Genomic DNA, 21,364 nt, shown 5'->3' on the forward strand with positions numbered 1-21,364 from the left:
GTCGCCGAGCTAAGGTGACTTGCAGGACAATGTGAGTTTGATGGCTACCTGGAGCAGATGCTTAGAGACTTTTTTGTACTGGGGATTGGCCATGAGACCTTCCTACGAAAACTTTTGACTGTAGAGACACCGACCCTCAGTAAGGCCATTGCGATAGCACAGATGTTTATGTCCACCAGTGATAACATCAAACAAATCTCTCAGCACACAAGTGCTAGCAATGTTCATAAATTAACTGGAACTGTGTTTGCGAGCAGAAATATACAGGGCAGAAACCACGAGTCTGCAACTGCCAGCAGGCCTCAGGTGACCCAGATGACTCAGAGTCTGCAACAAAGGATGAATGCAAGGCAATTCACACCTTGTTGGCGTTGTTGTGGCTTCCATTCAGCCTATTCATGCCGCTTCAAAGGGTATGTTTGCAAGAGCTGTGGAACAATGGGGCACCTCCAATGAGCTTGCAGACGAGCAGCTCTGCAAAACCTGCTAACCACCACGTGGCAGAGGAAGATCGGTCCATGGTGGATCAAAGCAATTTTGAGCCTCAGAGAGAGGAGGCAAATGCTGAAGTACATGGAGTGCACACATTTTCGATGAAATGTCCACCTATAATGCTAAACGTAAAATTGAATGGCTTACCCGTAGCCATGGAACTGGACACTGGCGCTAGCCAATCCATCATAAGTAAAAAGATGTTTGAGAGATCGCTTCTCGGCCTTTTGGCTAAGATCATGCGTAACTGACCTGACAGGGGAGTAACCAGGACCCCAAAGTGGTTCTCCCTGGATCAGGAAGGTGGTTCTCCTATGCTTTTTGGAAATAGGAGGTGGGTGGGGTGGATTGACCCATCCACCTCCACGGAGGTGGGTGGGGTTGCTGACCCATCCACCTCCATGGCATGAACCTGGTATTGCAGTACTTCCAGGAACGGTGCAGTGGCTCTCGGCCTTTTGGCTAAGAGCATTGGCGCAGAGTGATCCTTGATGTGTGCAAGGTGACCTCTGGCGTTTGTGATTTGACAAAGAATTGGAAAGATTGGCTACGAATTTAAAAAAAAAACAAGGCACTCAGACCAGCCCTGAGCCCCATCCACATGAAACTGAAAACGTACACCAAAGAGCTTATCGCTGTACTGGGCAGCGCCATGGCCAAGATTACCTACGAGGGCACGGTGCACGAACTGCCACTCTGATTGCCCCGGGCGATGGTCCCACACTGCTTGGAAGGAGCTGGCTAGGCAAAATCCGCTGGAACTGGGATGACATCCGAGCGTTATCACATGTCGATGAGGCTTCGTGTACCCAGGTTCTTAACAAATTTCCTTCCCTTTTTGAGCCAGACATTGGAAACTTTTCCGGGGTGAAGGTGCGAATCCGCTTGGTCCCAGAGGCATGACCCATTCACCACAAGGCGTGAGCGGTACCTCACATGATGAGGGAGAGAGTGGAAATCGAGCTGGACAGGCTGCAATGCAAGGGCATCATCTCCCCAGTGGAATTCAGCGAGTGGGCCAGCCCGATTGTTCCAGTACTCAAAAGTGATGGCACGGTCAGGATTTGCAGCGATTATAAAGTAACTATTAATCGTTTTTCGCTACAGGACCAATACCCGCTACCTGAGGCAGACGACCTATTTGCGACGCTGGCAGGAGGCAAGACGTTCACCAAGATCGACCTGACTTCGGCCTACATGACGCAGGAGCTGGAGGAGTTTTCGAAGGGCCTCACCTGCATCAACACGCACAAGGGACTGTTCATCTGCAACAGATGCCCGTTTGGAATTCGGTCGGCTGCAGCGATCTTCCAGAGAAACATGGAGAGCCTACTCAAGTTGGTACCACGCACGGTGGTTTTTCAGGACGACATATTGGTCACGGGTCGGGACACCGTAGAGCACCTACAAAACCTGGAGGAGGTCCTCCAGCGACTGGATCGCATAGGGCTGCGGCTGAAGAGGTCGAAATGCGTCTACATGGCAACAGAAGTGGAGTTTTTGGGGAGAAAGATCGTGGCAGATGGCATTCGGCCCACAGACACCAAGACAGAGGCTATCAGGAACGTGCCCAGGCCACAGAACGTCACGGAGCTGCGGTCGTTCCTGGGACTCCTCAACTATTTTGGTAACTCCCTACCGAGGTTAAGCACCCTCTTAGAGCCCCTACATGAGTTATTGCGTAAAGGTGAGAGCTGGGTATGGGGAAAAAAAAAAAGTAATTGCTTTTGAAAAGCCAGAAACATTTTATGCTCCAACAAGCTGCTTGTATAACCCGTGTAAAAGACTTGTGCTAGTATGTGATGCATCATCATACGGAGTCGGGTGTGTATTACAACAAGCTAACGTTGCGGGGAAGTTGCAACCTGTCGCTATGCCTCCAGTAGCTTGTCTAAGAGGGGCTACAGCATGATTGAGAGTGCCTACAACATGATTGAGAAAGAGGCATTAGTGTGTGTGTGTGTTCAGAGTAAAGAAAATGAATCAGTACCTGTTTGGCCTCAAATTTGAGCTGGAAACCGATCACAAGCCCCTCATATCCCTGTTCACTGAAAACAAGGGGATAAATACTCATGCCTCAGCCCGCATACAAAGGTGGGCACTCGCGCTATCAGCGTATAACTATACCATCCGCCACAGGCCAGGCACCAAGAACTGTGCGGATGCTCTCAGTCGGCTACCATTGCTAACCACGGGGGTCGAAATGGCACAGCCTGCAAACTTGTTGATGGTGGCGCAGCCCGCAGACTTGTTGATGGTCATTGAAGCTTTTGAAAATGATAAATCACCTGTCATGGCCCGCCAGATTAGGACTTGGACCAGCCAAGATCCTCTGCTGTCCCAAGTAAAAAACTGTGTACTGCATGGGAGCTGGGCCAGCATCCCCATTGAAATGCAAGAGCTAATCAAGCCATTCCAGCGGTGAAAGGACGAGCTGTCCATTCAGGCAGACTGCCTGTTGTGGGGTAAACACGTAGTGCTACCCAAAAAGGGCAGGGAGATGTTCATCTCAGATCTCCACAGCACACACCCAGGTATAGTAATGATGAAAGCAATAGCCAGATCCCACATGCGGTTGTCCGGTATCGACTCTGACTTAGAGTCCTGTGTACGGCAATGCAGCATGTGTGCTCACTTGAGCAACGCGCCCAGAGAGGCACCACTAAGTTTGTGGTCCTGGTCCTCCAGACTATGGTCAAGGATCCATGTCGACTATGCGGGCCCGTTTCTTGGTAAAAATGTTCCTGGTGGTGGTGGATGCTTTTTCAAAATGGAATGAATGTGAAATAATGTTGGGAAGCACCGCCACCGCCACCATGTTTGCCACCCACGGCCTGCCTGACATACTGGTCAGTGACAACGGTCCCATGTTTCACCAGTGCCGAATTTAAAGAATTCATGACCCACAATGGGATCAAACATGTCACCTCGGCCCCGTTTAAACCAGCCTCCAATGGGCAGGCAGAGCAGGCAGTGAAAAAAAACAATCAAACAGAGCCTCAAACGAGTCACAGAAGGCTCACTCCAAACCCGCCTGTCCCGAATACTGCTCAGCTACCGCACGAGACCCCACTTGCTCACAGGGGTGCCCCCAGCTGAGCTACTCATGAAAAGGACACTTAAAACCAGACTATCGTTGGTTCACCCCAACCTGCATGATCAGGTAGAGAGCAGGCGGCAGCAACAAAATGTAAACGATGGTCGCGCCACTGTGTCACAGGAAATTGATCTGAATGACCCTGTGTATGTGCTAAACTATGGACATGGTCCTAAGTGGATCGTGGACACGGTGATAGCTAAAGAAGGGAGTAGGATGTTTGTCGTCAAACTAGACAATGGACAAATTTGCAGAAAGCACCTGGACCAAACAAGGCTGCGGTTCACAGACTGCCCTGAATAACCCACAGCAGACACCACCTTTTTCGAGCCCACAACACACACCTAAAGGATCAACGACACCACCCCAGACCAGGAAATCAAACCCATCACGTCCAACAGCCTAGCAAGGCCAGGCTCACCCAGCAGCTCTGCAGGGCCAACAACACGCCAGCCCAGCGAGGGCACAGCCAACACACCAGAACAGACATTTGTACCGAGGCAGTCTACCAGGGAAAGAAAGGCTCCCGACCACTCAACCTTGTAAATAGTTTTTACTTTGACTTTGGAGGGGGAGTGATGTTGTTGTATATCTGTAAAGCATGCACTCCCATGTTCCGCCACCAGGGAGCGCATCCCCTCAAGTCCCAAGGGATCCCAGCATCCCTTGGGAGCACTTTATATAAGCCGGCTCCTAAGGCCTGTTCCTCACTCTGGAGTGTTTTAATAAAGACTGAGGTCACTGTTACTTTAACCTCCCTGTGTGCAGTCTCATTTGTGTTGGGAACACAATAGGTTCCACTGCTGGTCCTCTCAATTCCTCGTCTGCATGCTTGCTTCCACTGAATAACATTCATAAACATGGGGTCAGCTTCCAACTATATGCTGATGCCATCCAGCGTTACCTCTCCACCACCACTCTTGAATTATGCTATCTTACCCAACCAGCTGACTGACATCAAGTAGTAGATGGGCAAGAGCTTGCTACAACTTGACTAGAGGCATCCTGTTCATCTCTTGCCAGAAATTCTACGCCGAAGCTCTAATTCCATTCACCTTCCAAGCTGCTTGCCCCGGTTGCCTTTGACGGTGTATAATTTTAGTGTTCTTTGCTGCTTGCTCATGCTGAATTCGACAGTGCATAATCTTGGTGTCCTGTTTGACCCTGAGCTGAGCCGAAACCTCACATCTTATCCATCTAACTCTACAATATTGCTTCCTTCAATTCCTACCTCATGCCCATCGTCATTGAATCGCTCATCAATGCCTTTGTCACCTCTGGGCTCAACTTCTCCAACTCTCTCTTCCCAAGTTCTTCAATAGCCTTTACAAAACCACTCTCTTCAACCTAGTCTTCTGACCCTTTTCCTGCACCGGCTTGGTTGTCATTTCTTCCCACTACCATGTGAAACACTGTGGGATGCTTTGCTACATTAAAGGTGCTGTACAAGTGCAACTTTTTGTCTATCTCGGTAACCTCCTCCAGCCCTACAACCCTCCAAGATATCTGCACTGCTCCAATTCTAGCTTCTTGTGCATCCCCGATTTTAGTTGCTTCATCATTGGAGGCCGTGCCTCCAGCTGCTGAAGCCCTAAGCTCTTGAATTCCCTCCCTAAACCTCTCTGCCTCTCTACCTCGTTCTCCTCCTTTCAGACACTCCTTAAAACCTACTTCTTCACCTGTCCTAATATCTCCTTATGTGGCTTGGTATCAAATTGTCTTTGATAATGCTCCTATGAAGCGCCTTGGGGCATTTTACTATGTTAAAGGTGCGATAGAAATGCAAATTGTTGTTGTGGTCTCTGACATAACCAGCTGAGTCTTTATGCTCCTCGACCAGCTTTTGGACTGGTTGGCAATGAATCAGGGGCCTCTTTATTGGCCTTTACTTCCAATATGGAAGAAGAGAATTGGTGCACACAGAACAGTATTTAAAAAGTATTCATAATTTGTTGTTTTAAAAAGTTAACGAATAATTAGAATAAGATTTGTTAGAAATAAAGTACAATCAAATGAGAGAGTTGCAACAAAGGGAAGATGGGGCAAGAAGTGATGCTTAATTTTAACTTTTATGGCATCAGTTCATCATTACAGTAAGAAAGCTACTGCTGACAATGGAGTAGCTTAAATACTGTGATATTAGGGTTTATTTCAAGACCAATGTGTTGAGATATCAAAGTATTAAAATCTGGAATCTAAAAGTATTAAAACTCCATAGAATCTGGTATTTCCTGGTCTTGATGGTGCTGTTAACAGGGAGGTTGTACCTACCTTTTGGCGCAAGGGCATAGCTGACAGCAACAACAATAACTCCAGCTTTCGCCAGTGGAGGCACCATGAAACCAGACAATTCTTTGCTGCAAAAATGTTTTTTAAAGTAAGTCTGTTAAAATATTTATTTATGTCTAGTGTTAACAAACCGTGCAATCAGGATGTCCAAAGTATATCACTTATAATTCTTGAGCTCTTGTTATCCAGCCCATGAAACCCCAGCAACTGTTTCTACTTGCTACATATTTCTTACTCTACTACTGGTTTCTACCATTTGAATTTTCCAGGCCTTGAAGTTTGGTAAATTCTAAATCTGAACACCAAGATCTATTGGTATCAGCAGCTTCAGATACAAGTGATATATCAGAAACATTCATTTAAACTTTATATGTGGCCCGTGGTATACATCTAAGTTCCCATGAAGATTAAAAGATTGTACACTCCTGTTGTTGAAGACAATAATGAAAAAAAGCAATTGAGCTCATTCAATTTCAGATCCTGATGTGACCATTCTCATTTTCCCCCATCTCAAATTCACATCCTTCCATCTTTTGCTGAATCAGAATTCCATCTGACTCAATTCACAAATCCTTCATTGGATCAGTTGTTACTGCACTAGGTTGCAGTCTATTTCATAAGTGTACAGTTCTAAGAATGAAGTTAATTCTTGTGGTAAATTAAGCCATTTGCATTCTTAGCTTTTAATCACATGTTTGTTAGGCATAAAGTCAGATTGACATGGAATTTTTTACTTCCCTCTTGTTAAGTGCAATAGAGAGGGGGAAAGGGGAGGTGGAGTAGCTGTACTTATTAGGGATAACATAATGGCAGTAGAAAAAATGACGCACTTATCAGCAAGACAAAAATGGAATCCATGTGGATAGAGATAAAAGATAATAAAGGATCAATCACACTTCATACCACCTAATAGTGGAAAGGGGGTGGAGGAAGAAATATGCAGACAAATTAGGGAAATTAGTAAAAAACATAGAATAATAATCATGGGGGATTTCAACAACCCTGATATTAATTGGACAGAAGAGATAGATAAAGGGGATAAGGGAATGGGGGTCTTACACTGTGTATAGGACTTCTTTCTAACCCAATGTGTAAAAAGCCCAACAAAGGAGGATTTGTTATTGGATCTAGTATGGGGAATGAATCAGAGTGGATAAGAGATGTAAAAGTAGGGAAACATCTAGGCAATAGTGATCATAATATAATACGCTTTAAGATGATAATTGAGAAGGACATAAGTATGACGAAAACCAGATAGATTGGAGAAAAATAGATTGGAGAAAAGCTGATTTTGAGGGGCTGAGTATAGAACGGAAAAATAAAATGGGCAACAATATTGGCAAAAAGCGATGTAGAATAGTAATGGGAAACATTTAAAACAGTGTTGAACAGAATGCAGGAACAATATATTCCGCTAAAAGGAAAGAACAAACTAAATACTAATGAGACTCTATGGATGAATAAACCCATAAGAGAACAATTGAGGGTAAGGAAAGAGGCATACATTAAGTGCATAGATAGCAGGGGAGTGCATGATAAGGGACAATATGAAAAGATTAGGAGAGGTCAAAAAAACAATTAGGAAGGCAAAGAGGAACTATTAAATTAAATTAGCAAGGAACATAAAACAAAATAGCAAAACATTTTACAGGCACATCAATAAAAAAAGGAAGGTTGAGATGGGAATAGGACCATTAAGGGATAGACATGATAATACCACAAGTAACAACAGAGAGATGGCAGAAATATTAAATAATTATTTTACTTCAGTATTTATCAGGGAGATAGAACAGGTGGACATGACATTGGATGATGAGATTAGTAATGAGATAAGTACATTTAAAATAAAAAGAGGGGATATGGATATACAGGTTGCACCTCCCTTATCCGGGACTCCCTTATCCAGCACCACCCCTCGTTCGGCAGCATTCCCGCCGCTGTGGGGCGCATGCGCAGAACGCAGCCGGGTCCTCCAACATGAACAAATTGAAGTCCTTCCCCGACCACTCCACTGCAAATTCCGCCAGATCCCGACTCCACGATCTCTTCCACCGCCGCTGATCCCCCCCCCCACCACGCCATCCCCCCCGCGGCCTTCTTCGCTGCCACACTCCCAGCCCCCAGCCAGCCAGCCCCAATATCCCCATATCCCCAACCGCTCCACTCCGCTGGACCGGCAGTCCAACACCGCGATTTTTTTTTTACTTACTGAGAAAGTACTTACGGAGTCGGGGGTCCGGTGGTGTTTGCAGTGGAGCGTTCAGGGATATTGGGGCTGGGAATGCGGCAGGGAGATCGTGGGGGAGGGGCGGTGCATTGCGGGGTCAGGCCAGTGATCGGAGTTCATGAAAGTTGTAAAATTTCCACTTAATGTATACAATAATGTGTGTACTTGACCGCTATGGCAGAGAAATGAAGACGTGGTCTGTTTTTGACCAATGATTGACACCATTAAAGTTGTAAAAACGGTTTGTATAGCGTTGCTCCCCTTACAACACGTGTCCTCCCCATGTCCGGTAAAATCCCTTATTCGACATAGGCCAGGCCCCGAGGTGCCGGATAAGGAAGGTTCAACTGTATTAAATAACCTAATCAAACACAAAAAGGATAAAGCCCCTGGTCCGGATGAATTGCATCCATGCATTTTAAAAGAATCTAGGGAAGAGATAGCAGAGGCATTACTACACATATTTAATAATTTGTTAGAAAAAGGGGTAGTGCCAGAGTTCTGGCAGATAGCTAACGTAATACCTACATTTAAGAAGGGGGATAGATCATGTTCTGGGAATTATAGTCGAGTCAGCTTACCATCAGTGGTAGGAAAAATAATGGAATTCTTACTAAAGGAGAAAATAGAAGAACATCTAGAAATCAAAATAGATAGAATAAAAGGAAAAGGAGGTGGGGTAGCATTGCTGGTTAAAGAGGAGATTAATGCAATAGTTAGGAAAGACATTAGCTTGGATGATGTGGAATCTATATGGGTAGAGCTGCAGAACACTAAAGGGCAAAAATCGTTAGTGGGAGTTGTATACAGACCTCCAAACAGTAGTAGTGATGTTGGGGAGGGCATCAAACATGAAATTAGGAGTGCATGCAATAAAGGTGCAGCAGTTATAATGGGTGACTTTAATATGCACATAGATTGGGCTAGCCAAACTGGAAGCAATACGGTGGAGGAGGATTTCCTGGAATGCATAAGGGATGGTTTTCTAGACCAATATGTCGAGGAACCAACTAGGGGGGAGGCCATCTTAGACTGGGTGTTGTGTAATGAGAGAGGATTAATTAGCAATCTCATTGTGCGAGGCCCCTTGGGGAAGAGTGACCATAATATGGTGGAATTCTGCATTAGGATGGAGAATGAAACAGTTAATTCAGAGACCATGGTCCAGAACTTAAAGAAGGGTAACTTTGAAGGTATGAGGCATGAATTGGCTAAGATAGATTGGCTAATGATACTTAAGGGGTTGACTGTGGATGGGCAATGGCAGACATTTAGAGACCGCATGGATGAATTACAACAATTGTACATTCCTGTCTGGCGTAAAAATAAAAAAGGGAAGGTGGCTCAACCGTGGCTATCTAGGGAAATCAGGGATAGTATTAAAGCCAAGGAAATGGCATACAAATTGGCCAGAAATAGCAGCGAACCTGGGGACTGGGAGAAATTTAGAACTCAGCAGAGGAGGACAAAGGGTTTGATTAGGGCAGGGAAAATGGAGTACGAGAAGAAGCTTGCAGGGAACATTAAGGCGGATTGCAAAAGTTTCTATAGGTATGTAAAGATAAAAAGGTTAGTAAAGACAAACGTAGGTCCCCTGCAGTCAGAATCAGGGGAAGTCATAACGGGGAACAAAGAAATGGCAGACCAATTGAACAAGTACTTTGGTTCAGTATTCACTAAGGAGGACACAAACAACCTTCCGGATATAAAAGTGGTCAGAGGGTCTATTAAGGAGGAGGAACTGAGGGAAATCTTTATTAGTCGGGAAATTGTGTTGGGGAAATTGATGGGATTGAAGGCCGATAAATCCCCAGGGCCTGATGGACTGCATCCCAGAGTACTTAAGGAGGTGGCCTTGGAAATAGCGGATGCATTGACAGTCATTTTCCAACATTCCATTGACTCTGGATCAGTTCCTATCGAGTGGAGGGTAGCCAATGTAACCCCACTTTTTAAAAAAGGAGGGAGAGAGAAAGCAGGGAATTATAGACCGGTCAGCCTGACCTCAGTAGTGGGTAAAATGATGGAATCAATTATTAAGGATGTCATAGCAGCGCATTTGGAAAATGGTGACATGATAGGTCCAAGTCAGCATGGATTTGTGAAAGGGAGATCATGCTTGACAAATCTTCTGGAATTTTTTGAGGATGTTTCCAATAAAGTGGACAAAGGAGTACCAGTTGATGTGGTATATTTGGACTTTCAGAAGGCTTTCGACAAGGTCCCACACAGGAGATTAATGTGCAAAATTAAAGCACATGGGATTGGGGGTAGTGTGCTGACGTGGATTGAGAACTGGTTGTCAGACAGGAAGCAAAGAGTAGGAGTAAATGGGTACTTTTCGGAATGGCAGGCAGTGACTAGTGGGGTACCGCAGGGTTCTGTTTACATTGTACATTAATGATTTAGACGAGGGGATTAAATGTAGTATCTCCAAATTTGCGGATGACACTAAGTTGGGTGGCAGTGTGAGCTGCGAGGAGGATGCTATGAGGCTACAGAGTGACTTGGATAGGTTAGGTGAGTGGGCAAATGCGTGGCAGATGAAGTATAATGTGGATAAATGTGAGGTTATCCACTTTGGTGGTAAAAACAGAGAGACAGACTATTATCTGAATGGTGACAGATTAGGAAAAGGGAAGGTGCAACGAGACCTGGGTGTCATGGTACATCAGTCATTGAAGGTTGGCATGCAGGTACAGCAGGCGGTTAAGAAAGCAAATGGCATGTTGGCCTTCATAGCGAGGGGATTTGAGTACAGGGGCAGGGAGGTGTTGCTACAGTTGTACAGGGCCTTGGTGAGGCCACACCTGGAGTATTGTGTACAGTTTTGGTCTCCTAACTTGAGGAAGGACATTCTTGCTATTGAGGGAGTGCAGCGAAGATTCACCAGACTGATTCCCGGGATGGTGGGACTGACCTATCAAGAAAGACTGGATCAACTGGGCTTGTATTCACTGGAGTTCAGAAGAGTGAGAGGGGACCTCATAGAAACGTTTAAAATTCTGACGGGTTTGGACAGGTTGGATGCAGGAAGAATGTTCCCAATGTTGGGGAAGTCCAGAACCAGGGGTCACAGTCTAAGGATAAGGGGTAAGCCATTTAGGACCGAGATAAGGAGAAACTTCTTCACCCAGAGAGTGGTGAACCGGTGGAATTCTCTACCACAGGAAGTAGTTGAGGCCAATTCACTAAATATATTCAAAAGGGAGTTAGATGAAGTCCTTACTACTCGGGGGATCAAGGGGTATGGCATGAAAGCAGGAAGTGGGTACTGAAGTTTCATGTTCAGCCATGAACTCATTGAATGGCGGTGCAGGCTAGAAGGGCTGAATGGCCTGCTCCTGCACCTATTTTCTATGTTTCTATGTTTCTAAAACTAAAATAATGAATAGTCAGTGTGGATTTCAAAAGGGAAAGTCTTGCTTGACCAACTTCATTGAATTTTTTGAAGAGGTAAAAGAGAGATTAGACACAGATAATGCAGTAGATGTAATTTATCTATATTTTCAAAAGGCCTTTGATAAGATACCCCATAATAGACTGATGAACAAGGTCAGAGAATGCAGAGGGGACAAGTAGCAGAATGGATAGCCAGCTGGCTTCAAGTCAGAAAGCAGAGAGTAGGGGTGAAAGGTAGCTATTCACAGTGGCAGAAGATGGGTAGTGGTGTTCCACAAGGATCAGTGCTGGGTCCAGTGTTGTTCACAAACAATTTAGACTTTGGAGTCAAAAACACAATTTCTAAATTTGCGGATGACACCAAATTGGGAGCGATAGTCAATATTGAGGAGGAATCATAGAATCATAAACTGCAACAAATTAAAGGAGGACATTAATAAACTTGCAGAATGGGCATGTAATTGGCAAATGAAGTGCAACACAGATAAATGTGAGGTATTATATTTTGGTAGGAAAAATAGGGAGGTCACTTATTATTTGGAGGGTGCGAGTCTTAGGTGGTGTAGAGGAACAAAGGGATCTCGGAGTACAAATACACAAATCGTTAAAAATTGCGACACTGGTTAGCAAGGCCATAAAAATAGCAAATCAAGCTCTAGGGTTTATTTCTAGAGGTATAGAATTGAAAAGTAGGGAAGCTATGCTAAACTTGTATCAAACCTTGGTTGGACCACACTTAATGTACTGCATACAGTTCTGGTCACCATATTATAAAAAGGATATAGATGCACTGGAGAGGGTGCAGACAAGATTTACAAGGGCGATACCAAAAAATGCGAAGGTATACATATCAGGAAAAGATAAACAGATTGGGTCTCTTTTCTCTAGAAAAAAGGCTGAGGGGTGACCTAATAGAGGTCTTTAAAATTATGAAAGGTTTTGGATACAGAGAGAATATTTCCACTTGTGGGGAAGAATATAACTAGAATCATCAAATCATAGAAATTTACAGCATGGAAGGAAGCCATTTTGGTCCATCGTGTCAGCACCAGCCATCAATAGAAGATAGTCACCAAGAAATCCAATAGGGAATTCAGAAGAAACTTCTTTACCCAAAGAGTGGTGAGAATGTGAAACTCGCCACCAAAGTGAGTGGTTGAAGCAAATAGTATCGATGCATTTAAGGGGAGGCTAGACAAGCATATGAGGGAGAAGGGAATAGAGGGTTATGCTGATAGATTTAGATGAGGAAAGACGGGAGGAGGCTCGAGTGGAGCATAAACACTGGCATGGACTGGTTGGGCCGAATGGCCTGTTTCTGTTTTGTGTATTCTATGTAATACAATCGCTTCATATATGGTACACAAAATGTTTTTTCTGTTTTAAATGTAAACCAATTATCTCCAGGATCATGCATTTGACATTTTTTTAATGGATTATTAGCAATTTCCAAACTGCTGTTGCTTATCCAGTATTTAGTGACCTGTGAAATATTTCTAGCACAACTCCCCTAATTCCTATTCACTTTGTCTTCATTCTTCTTAAACCCTTTTTACTTTACAGATATTGGGGGGGGGGGGGGGTGGCGCCATGAGAACATCCATGTGCCACATCCTGATTTATACTATTTTCTCCATACATTCAGGAGAGGCTGATGCAGGAAATGTTAGTGGACTTCTCAAAGCATGCAAGCACATCGAACTGGCTCCGTGTGTTTAGTAATGCAGCACAGTGGAGCAGCTAATCCGAGATCCACAATAACGTGACTCTCTGACACTGTCCAAACTCATCCTGTGTAATATAATCACATTTCAGAATAATTAAAACAGCAGGAGAACCACAGGTCTGCCTTCGACCATAGTCCACACGTTTGTGGCAGGTGCTGAAGATGATGCGATTCAGTCTTCCCAATATTGCACTCAAGGACGCTAAGACTCATCCAAGACTGGATGCCGGACTGGAGGGATTTGAACAGGGAGTTATGGGAGAGATGCACACGGAACTGAGAGGTGTCAGCACATTCAAGTACCCTTGAGTTGAAAGATAGGTTGGAAGTAGAGACCAGGAAAGTACTCAGCCAGTTAGTTAGTGCTCGAATTGGCTTCAGTATCTCAGGTCAACAAAGTTGGGAAAAAATATATTGGCTAGAAACCCATATTCCTGATCACCAACCCCAGCATAGTTGAATAGTCTGGTGTTGATTGTCAAGGCTCATATTATTGGCCTAGGTACAAGAGACATATCCCACCAATGAGTCAATGCCTTCATTAGAGGAGAGGAGAAATGGGGCCAAAGTCTGTGGAGAAAAATGGACAAGGAAAATAAATCTGACCAAACACCTTTAAAAACAAAGTGCTGGATGTCTGTTCCATTGAGCATGAATGACATGGCAAATTCACTCCTTTAAACAACTATTAAGCTGACCTTGATTTTAACGGGCTTCACTTACTAGGGATAATTTTGATGGTTTGGTTGCTGTGGCTACATCTCTACAAAAAAGCTTTTTTTTTAAATTCTAACATTGCTTTCTTTTTAACTAAAAGCATTATTTTTCCTATTTATAGGTTTTTTTTCTTGTCTGACTCGATAAACTCATAAAAGTGGAGAACAGCATTGATTATGAAGGATCACATTAGCCTACCAGGTGATGATCAACCTGCTTATTTTTTTGTTTTATAAGAAAACATTGCTCTTTTCATATACTGGGGGTGGGGGGAGAGTTTTTCAAGGAATGATGGGCAATGCTATTTCCTAATAGGTCTACTATGGAAATCCTTCAACAAGGTAGTTAAAAATGATCAACAGTGCAGAGTGCAAAATATCCTAGTTGTGTGTGTGTATATATATATATATATATACGTAGGGTTAGGATTTGGTTTAATCTCTTATGATTAAGGTTTTTGCTTTCTTTTTACTTATAAATGGCTGGTGGATTAGTACTGTGGCTAGAAATAATGAAATGGTTAAAGTTGTTCACTCCCAGGATGCTTTTGGGTCTAATGTGCCAGGGTACAATTTAACTGCCTGTGCTGTTTAGCTTCTGCTGAGGTGCAGGATGTAGATTTCAGGATGTGTGATTCATGCCTGTTAACTTATTTTTGTCGCCACATTGTGAAACAAGATAGCCAAGGCAGTCTTAAGATAGGAAGTTGGACAATAGGCCAGGATGGTAAACAAGTTAGCATCTGGTGTATTGTAGGAACTCTCTCATTGCTGGGGATCTTGTTCACAATAACACTTGCCATGCCATAACGAACCAGCAAAGACAGAGTGCGTGACTAGAGACCTATAAAGATCTTAAGCTTTCCTTAACAATTTGTAGAGAGAGTCAGGATTGACGAAGGTTACATCTTTTCCCAGGGGGAAAACGGGGTAATATCATTTATTTCTCTGTATGTCTACTGTGTAGAGACATTGGGGCTGAAATTCAGACACGCCAGAAAATTGGCGCACCTATGATTTTCTACCAGTTTTTACCGCCGGGAGAATGGAGGCGGCCGTCTGATCAATTTTCAGGTCTTTGAAGTTATTTTTCCGTTGGACCGGAAGTCGGTCATTGTGGGGGCGGGAGTTCAGCTGTAAGTGAGGCTAAGGGGTTGAATTTGGGGCGGGACCCAGACCCCGTTAAAGGGGAGAGAATCAGTCATTTTATATCTTCGGCCACTGGGCCACCAGTGAGGGTTTCGGCTGAGCCATGAGGGGGTGACAGGCTGTCCGTTGGCGGCCCGGCCGAACCCATGGACACTATTTTGCCAGCTGATCGGGAAGTCGGCTGGCAAAAAAAAAGACATGGCGGCCGCAGCAGTAGGCCCTCCCCTGGAAGGGCCGCCGCGCTGCCGGGCTGCACTCAGTGAGGAGAAGGCTCACCGACAGAAAAAGCTGTCGGGGGCACCGTGCGGAGGAGCAACGATTTATTTACCTGAATTTCAGTCGGTGCATTTTTCAGCTGCGGGAGAACAGCGGTGCGCGTTCTGGTGACTCGCTTGCGGCAGTCATCGGCATTGGGGGCAGAATTGGGTCCAGGTCGAAAAATCCCCGGGATTCCGCTGCATGGCCGCTGCAAACGAGCAGTAACGGGCCTTTCTGAGACCCTGAATTTCAGCCCCACTGTGTGTCAAAGAGTTGGTCAAACACAGTAAAAGAATTACATTGCAACCATGTTTGGTTTGCCGGAGTCAAATTGTCTTACAGAAGGGAGGAAGAACCCACCGAGCCTTCCATTCTAGCACAGAATACTTAGACTATTGAAAAGAAAATGGACGTGCAGTACATTGACATTGATTGAGCAACAACACATACCCATGTGCTTTAATCTTTGTCTAAACCCCATAGGAGACTTGTATATACTATAGTATGGAACAATTGTTCAGCATTGTTTTCCAGGACTCACCTCAGCAGCTGCCAATACCCTCCATGAAAATAGATAAGCAGAGCTGGAGCTGTAGATTTACCAAAGGAAAGTTAGTGTAGGCTGCCTTCACTTCAGTCCCATTACCTCTGTATATCTATATCAGCATTACAAAAGATTTAATGAAACCAAATTGCAAGGTCAGCATGCCCTTTGCAGTTGGGTTTGCTAATGGCCTCCATGACAATGCACCAGAATTTTTGGACTAATGTTATTGGTGGAAAGAGATGGGTCTAACTTTGACCTGCAAATGAATACAGTTTCACCCAGCAAGGTGCTACAATATTTCTATGATTAAGTAAGCTTTTCCTGGAAACCATCAGGTTTGACTTAATAGTCCTATTTTTACAAGAAATCACTGTGAGGAGTGACAAGGGTGCAGCAGAGTTTGATAAGATTTGCCAGTAACTTGTGGTGACAATACTGAAAGTCACAAACCTGTCAACTTGGGTTGCTGCAGGCATTAGTGAGGCTTTCTGATATCTGACACAAATTTGTGTAAAATTCTAGAACTCTGAGAATATATAATTGCTAAACCTTGTTATGACACAAGAACAAGTCAATAAGACAAGTATATGTAAATGAGTTACATTAACAGCTTTATGCATTTTATTGACCACAATTTAGCTGGTCGAGCAAGACTGCAACATTCTTGGCTTCACGCAAATCAGACCATGAACTTTGCCTAGTCCCCAGGATAGGTAATAGATGTCCAGCTGCCACTTTGACAGCAAGTATTACATTTACTAAATGCGCGATTGCTACCATATGAATTGTATTCAAGTAGCAGAAGAGATACTTATGTTCTCCTGACCACTCGGTGAGTATTACCTAGTGAGTAACTGAGCCATACAGACCAGGAAGGTCCAAAGTGTGATCTCATAACTGTAGTGAGATACCTATCTCGGCTGGGCAGTGGTAAGGGTGGCATGTTTGGTTAGGGAAAGGGGCAATTTTTTTTTAAAGGCCAGTTCTCCGTCCTGACTGCAGTGTATGATCCGGACATCAGAATTAAATGGGATTGGACACCACTGCAATGTCCAATAGTTTGGTGCCACTCATTGCCAAGACTTGCACGTGAATAATGGACATCCTGGGTAAAGTACTGGAGTATACCTTGGAAATATATTCCAGCAAGGAGTCAGTGACTTTAGAAGAGATGAGGGGAGAAAATTAGCAGGGTTAAAATTGCTCCCCCAAATGCAGCCCATAACACAGCACAACAAAAAATATAATCCCCACATAGCATCAAAATTATATATTTTTTTAAAAGCAACAACAGCAGTATTCAAATTAACTTTCCATTGAACTAAAACTCATTAATGCTGGATTATGTTCTTCTACAAACCTGTTGATGGGTTTGGAGGTAGATAAATGTCTAATTTCTCAACATCACCTTGTCCGTAGAGTACATCTAACATAGTCTGAGCGACACTGCGCCCTTTTTCGGTACCTGAAGGGTGACAAAAAAAATATTTGATTTGAGATGAATATACAGTTACCATTTTGGAAGTTTTGTGGCAGTGGAGCCCATTGGAAAGGCAACACTGATACCATAGAGATCTGCACGTAGGTGTTGAGTGCCTACTTGGCTATCTGCAGCACTGTCACCTCGAACTCAGAAAGCTGTGAGACCAAACTCCACTCTAAGACAAGCACATAATCTAGGCTGATGCCTTGTGCAGTAGTGAGAGAGTGCTGCATTGTCAGAGGTACCATCGTTCTGATGAAACATTTAACTGAGGTTCGGTCTACTTATTCAAGTGGATGCTAAAGATATAATGGGAGCATGGTGGGTTCAGTACTAGAGAAGGTTTTCGAATGATGAGCTGAAAGACACATTTATCCAAACCTACCTTGCGTCCACTCTCAATTCCCTCCCAGTATTGAGTTGCTGTGCAGGAACTCTTGAGTGGTTGCTAAGCGCGATAAGTTCCCATAGGGAGGGCCTATGAACCCCAGACCTCTCAAGAACATAAGAACATAAGAAATAGGAGCAAGAGTAGGCCATACGGCCCCTCGAGCCTGCTCCGCCATTTAATACGATCATGGCTGATCCGTTCATGGACTCAGGTCCACTTCCCTGCCTGTTCCCCATAGCCCCTTATCCCCTTATCGGTTAAGAAACAGTCTATCTTTGTCTTAAATTTATTCAATGTCCCAGCTTCCACAGCACTCTGAGACAGCAAATTCCACAGATTTACAACCCTCTGAGAGAAGAAATTCATCCTCATCTCAGTTTTAAATGGGCGCCCCCTTATTCTAAGAGTATGCCCCCTAGTTCTAGTTTCCCCTATCAGTGGAAACATCCTCTCTGCATCCACCTTGTCAAGCCCCCTCATAATCTTTTACATTTGTGCACTTTCTGATTTCCAGAACACAATGGTACTGACAGAGGAATGGGAATGAGTCACTCACTCTGCTCTCTTTGCCTCAGTTTGTGTATCGTTTTGGGAATAAGAAGAAAATTAGTAAGGAGCTAACATTTAAATAAAAATACAGATATGCGGAGTGGCGGGATATCGTTGTCCATTCTACATACACTAAGTTTACAATTTTTATAGTGCTGCAAGGGTCAATACAAAACAGAACTAATGCTTCCCCACAGGGAGTGAAGGAAAATTGGTGGACCAGTCACTGAGGGCTGCTCTCGTGGACCTGTTAGTGACTAGCTTCAGAGCAACATTAGCAGATACCTCGGAGCAGGTCACCAATGAGATCATACATTGGTGTCTAATGCTTGTCCCTCATACAATCATTGAAATTTATGGCACAGATGGAGGCCATTCAGTCCATCGTGTCTGTGCTGGCCAAATAAAGAGCTATCCAGCTAATCCCACTTTCCAACCCTTGGTCCGTATCTTTGTAGGTTACGGCACTTCAAGTGCATATCCAAGTAATTTTAAAATGTGATGAGCGTTTCTGCCTCTATCACCCTTTCACTGAGTTTCAGACCCCCACCAACCTCTGGGTGAAAAAAAGTTCTCCTCAACTTCCCTCTAATCCCTCTATTATGCCCCCTGGTTATTGACCTCTCTGGTAAGGTAAATAGATCCTTCCTATCTACTCTATCTAGGCCCCTCATAATTTTATACAACTCGATTAAATCTCCCCTCAGCCTCCTCTGTTCCAAAGAAAACAACCCCAGTCTATCCAATCTTTCCTCATAGCTAAAATTCTCCAGTCCAGACAACATCCTCGTAAATCTCCTCTGTACCCTCTCTAGTGCGATCACAACTTTACTGTAATGTGGTGACTAGGGTAACATCATATTTTGGTCTAGAATCACACTTATTTGTATTTTTCTCATTCTTTGTGCATTTGTTAGTTGCTTTTTTTTTTCAGTAACTATTTATACAAAATGATCTATTAACCACCTTTATTACCATTTTCCATGATTAACATGTACTGATGTATTATTTTTGCCAATATATTACAATTCTTAACAATGCCCATTTTTGTTTTTATCTCCATTTTTATTTTTATGTTTCCTTTAGTTACTTGCTTTTCAATCTTGTTGGTCGCCACCTGAACCTATCATCAGTCAAAGTACATGCGCACACATGTTTCAGCAGAGTCTCTAGACAACAATCGAGAGCAGGAATCTTGGCTGATATTTCCCCTCCCTAGTTCTAGTAGTGCTGAACCCAGTAATACCGAACCGAACTACTGCCCTTGCTGAGATCATCTAAATTAGCTCACACCAGGGATTGAATCTGAGACCGTCCTAGTTAGGGTTACCAAACCTCCTGGATTGTCCTGGAGTCTTCAGGAATTAAAGATTAATCTCCTGAACAATGCTGCAAGCAACCTGGGAGAAAAATTATAGAGGCATACATTTTTTTTTCCATTTACTTCAAACGCTTTCTTTTATTAGTTATAAAAATATTGGAAATGGTGGGGGGGGGGTGGGGGGGGAATAGGTGGTTTGATTGGGTGGGGCGGTTGGAGGTGGGAGGTCATGTGATGAAACCTCCAGGAAAACGTCCAACCAGAGTTGGCAACACTATTCCTAGCAACTACAACTCTTTTGGGGAGGGGGAACAAAATAAACATTAGATCAAGTGCCCCCCGATCTGGGGGACACTCCAGACACTTTTAACTGCCCCTTTATTTTTTTAAATGTTTTTTGGGGGGTTTTTGTGGGTTTTTTTAATTTTTGGGGGGGGCATTAAAACCATATATTTCACAAGTGCCCCCTATAAAAGGGGAGGGGGACACTAAAACCGGCAATTAAAACAAATTAAACTTTAAAACATATAAAATCAAATTAAAATTTGGTTGCCGGGGGTAACGATGCACTCCAATCCCTCCGGCGCCCCTAGCAACTGCAACTCTTTTAGAGGAGACAAAATAAAACATTTAAATCAAGTACCCCCCAATCTGGGGGGGCCACTCCAAACATTTTCCAATGCCCTTTTTTGGTTTTTTGGGGGTTTTTTTTGTAGGTTTTTTTTGTGTTTTTTTGGGCATTAAAATTGTCTATTTTACAAGTGCCCCCTATAAAAGGGGAGGGGGACACTAAAACCCAGCAATTAAAACAAATTTAAACTTTAAAACATATAAATTCAAATTTAAATTTGGTTGCCGGGGATAACGATGCACTCCAGCCCCTCCGGCGCCCCTAGCAACTACAACTCTTTTGGGGGAACAAAATAAACATTAGATCAAGTGCCCCCCGATCTGGGGGACACTCCAAACACTTTTCACGTGCCCTTTTTTTTTTCTTTTTTTTTTTGGTGATTTTTGTGGGGTTTTTTGGGGTTTTTTGGGGCACTAAAATCATAGTTTACATACATTTGAGTACCACAGCAGGTGCAGTTACCCATGTAGCCAGCGGGGAAGCTTTGATACTTGAACTACCATTGCTCAATCTTGTCCAGAATTGTTGCCTAAAACCAGACTTGCTCCATTTTAAAGGCAAATATTTTGCAACAGTGCTGAAATTAACCCATGCACTCCAGCTGAAAACTGGCAACTGATTTACAAAGAATCCGTAAAAATACTCCTTCATACAGGTAAGCTGAAAGCATTAACAAGTGATAATCGGCCAGGAGTACCTGAGTAGGTTAAGGTCTTTTTTTAAAGAGCTCTTGATAAAGTTGCAAAAACAATTCCTCTCTTTATATACCAGGTGTGTACATACTGTGTAGTTCTGATACTGAACTAGCAGTCTGGAGTCATGAGTTCAAATCCCTCCATTACAAATTTGAATCTGCTGCAGGTAACCATTGGCGTTCAGTGGTGTCAGTCGCTCCCCAAAGTGGTCTGGTTGCCTGTTTTTATTTTTAAACAGAAGTTGACTCCCACTGCCCTGTATCTGCTAGCGTGATAGTGGGACTCGACACCGAAATCGAATAATTTGTTGATGTGATCGGTGGAGGTGCGGCAAATGTTTTGTGGTGGAGGAGCGGCGAGAGATCGTGGCGGAGGAGCGGCGCGAGATCGT

The 21,364-nt window shown here is 43.8% G+C and overlaps 2 protein-coding genes and 1 pseudogene across 13 annotated transcripts in view; 2 read left to right on the forward strand and 1 right to left on the reverse strand.

Moving 5' to 3' along the window:
* tk1 (thymidine kinase 1, soluble) overlaps positions 1-21,364 on the forward strand; it is a 115,777-nt gene that overhangs the window by 58,574 nt on the left and 35,839 nt on the right. For 3 of the 8 annotated variants that reach the window (XM_070857791.1, XM_070857790.1, XM_070857795.1), the window contains exon 2: positions 14,072-14,151. The exons of the other annotated variants lie outside the window; for them this stretch is intronic. The gene's annotated coding sequence lies outside the window, so the exon portion shown is untranslated. The remainder of the gene's footprint in view (positions 1-14,071; positions 14,152-21,364) is intronic. 8 annotated transcript variants of the gene reach the window in all.
* The window catches only part of afmid (arylformamidase), an 80,037-nt gene that overhangs the window by 43,427 nt on the left and 15,246 nt on the right, over positions 1-21,364 (reverse strand). For 4 of the 5 annotated variants that reach the window (XM_070857785.1, XM_070857786.1, XM_070857787.1 and 1 more), the window contains exons 4-6: positions 17,264-17,368; positions 15,898-15,946; positions 5,861-5,946 (exon numbers count right to left, since the gene is read on the reverse strand). In XM_070857785.1, the coding sequence (XP_070713886.1) occupies positions 5,861-5,946; positions 15,898-15,946; positions 17,264-17,368 (240 nt within the window). Of the gene's footprint in view, positions 1-5,860; positions 5,947-15,897; positions 15,947-17,263; positions 17,369-19,617; positions 19,712-21,364 lie in introns of those variants that run through there. The other variant, XM_070857788.1, reaches the window with a different exon arrangement.
* Positions 704-941, forward strand: LOC139227262 (U2 spliceosomal RNA; annotated as a pseudogene).

This window comes from Pristiophorus japonicus, chromosome 16 (assembly GCF_044704955.1).
Source record: "Pristiophorus japonicus isolate sPriJap1 chromosome 16, sPriJap1.hap1, whole genome shotgun sequence".
NCBI classification, from domain to species: domain Eukaryota; kingdom Metazoa; phylum Chordata; class Chondrichthyes; family Pristiophoridae; genus Pristiophorus; species Pristiophorus japonicus.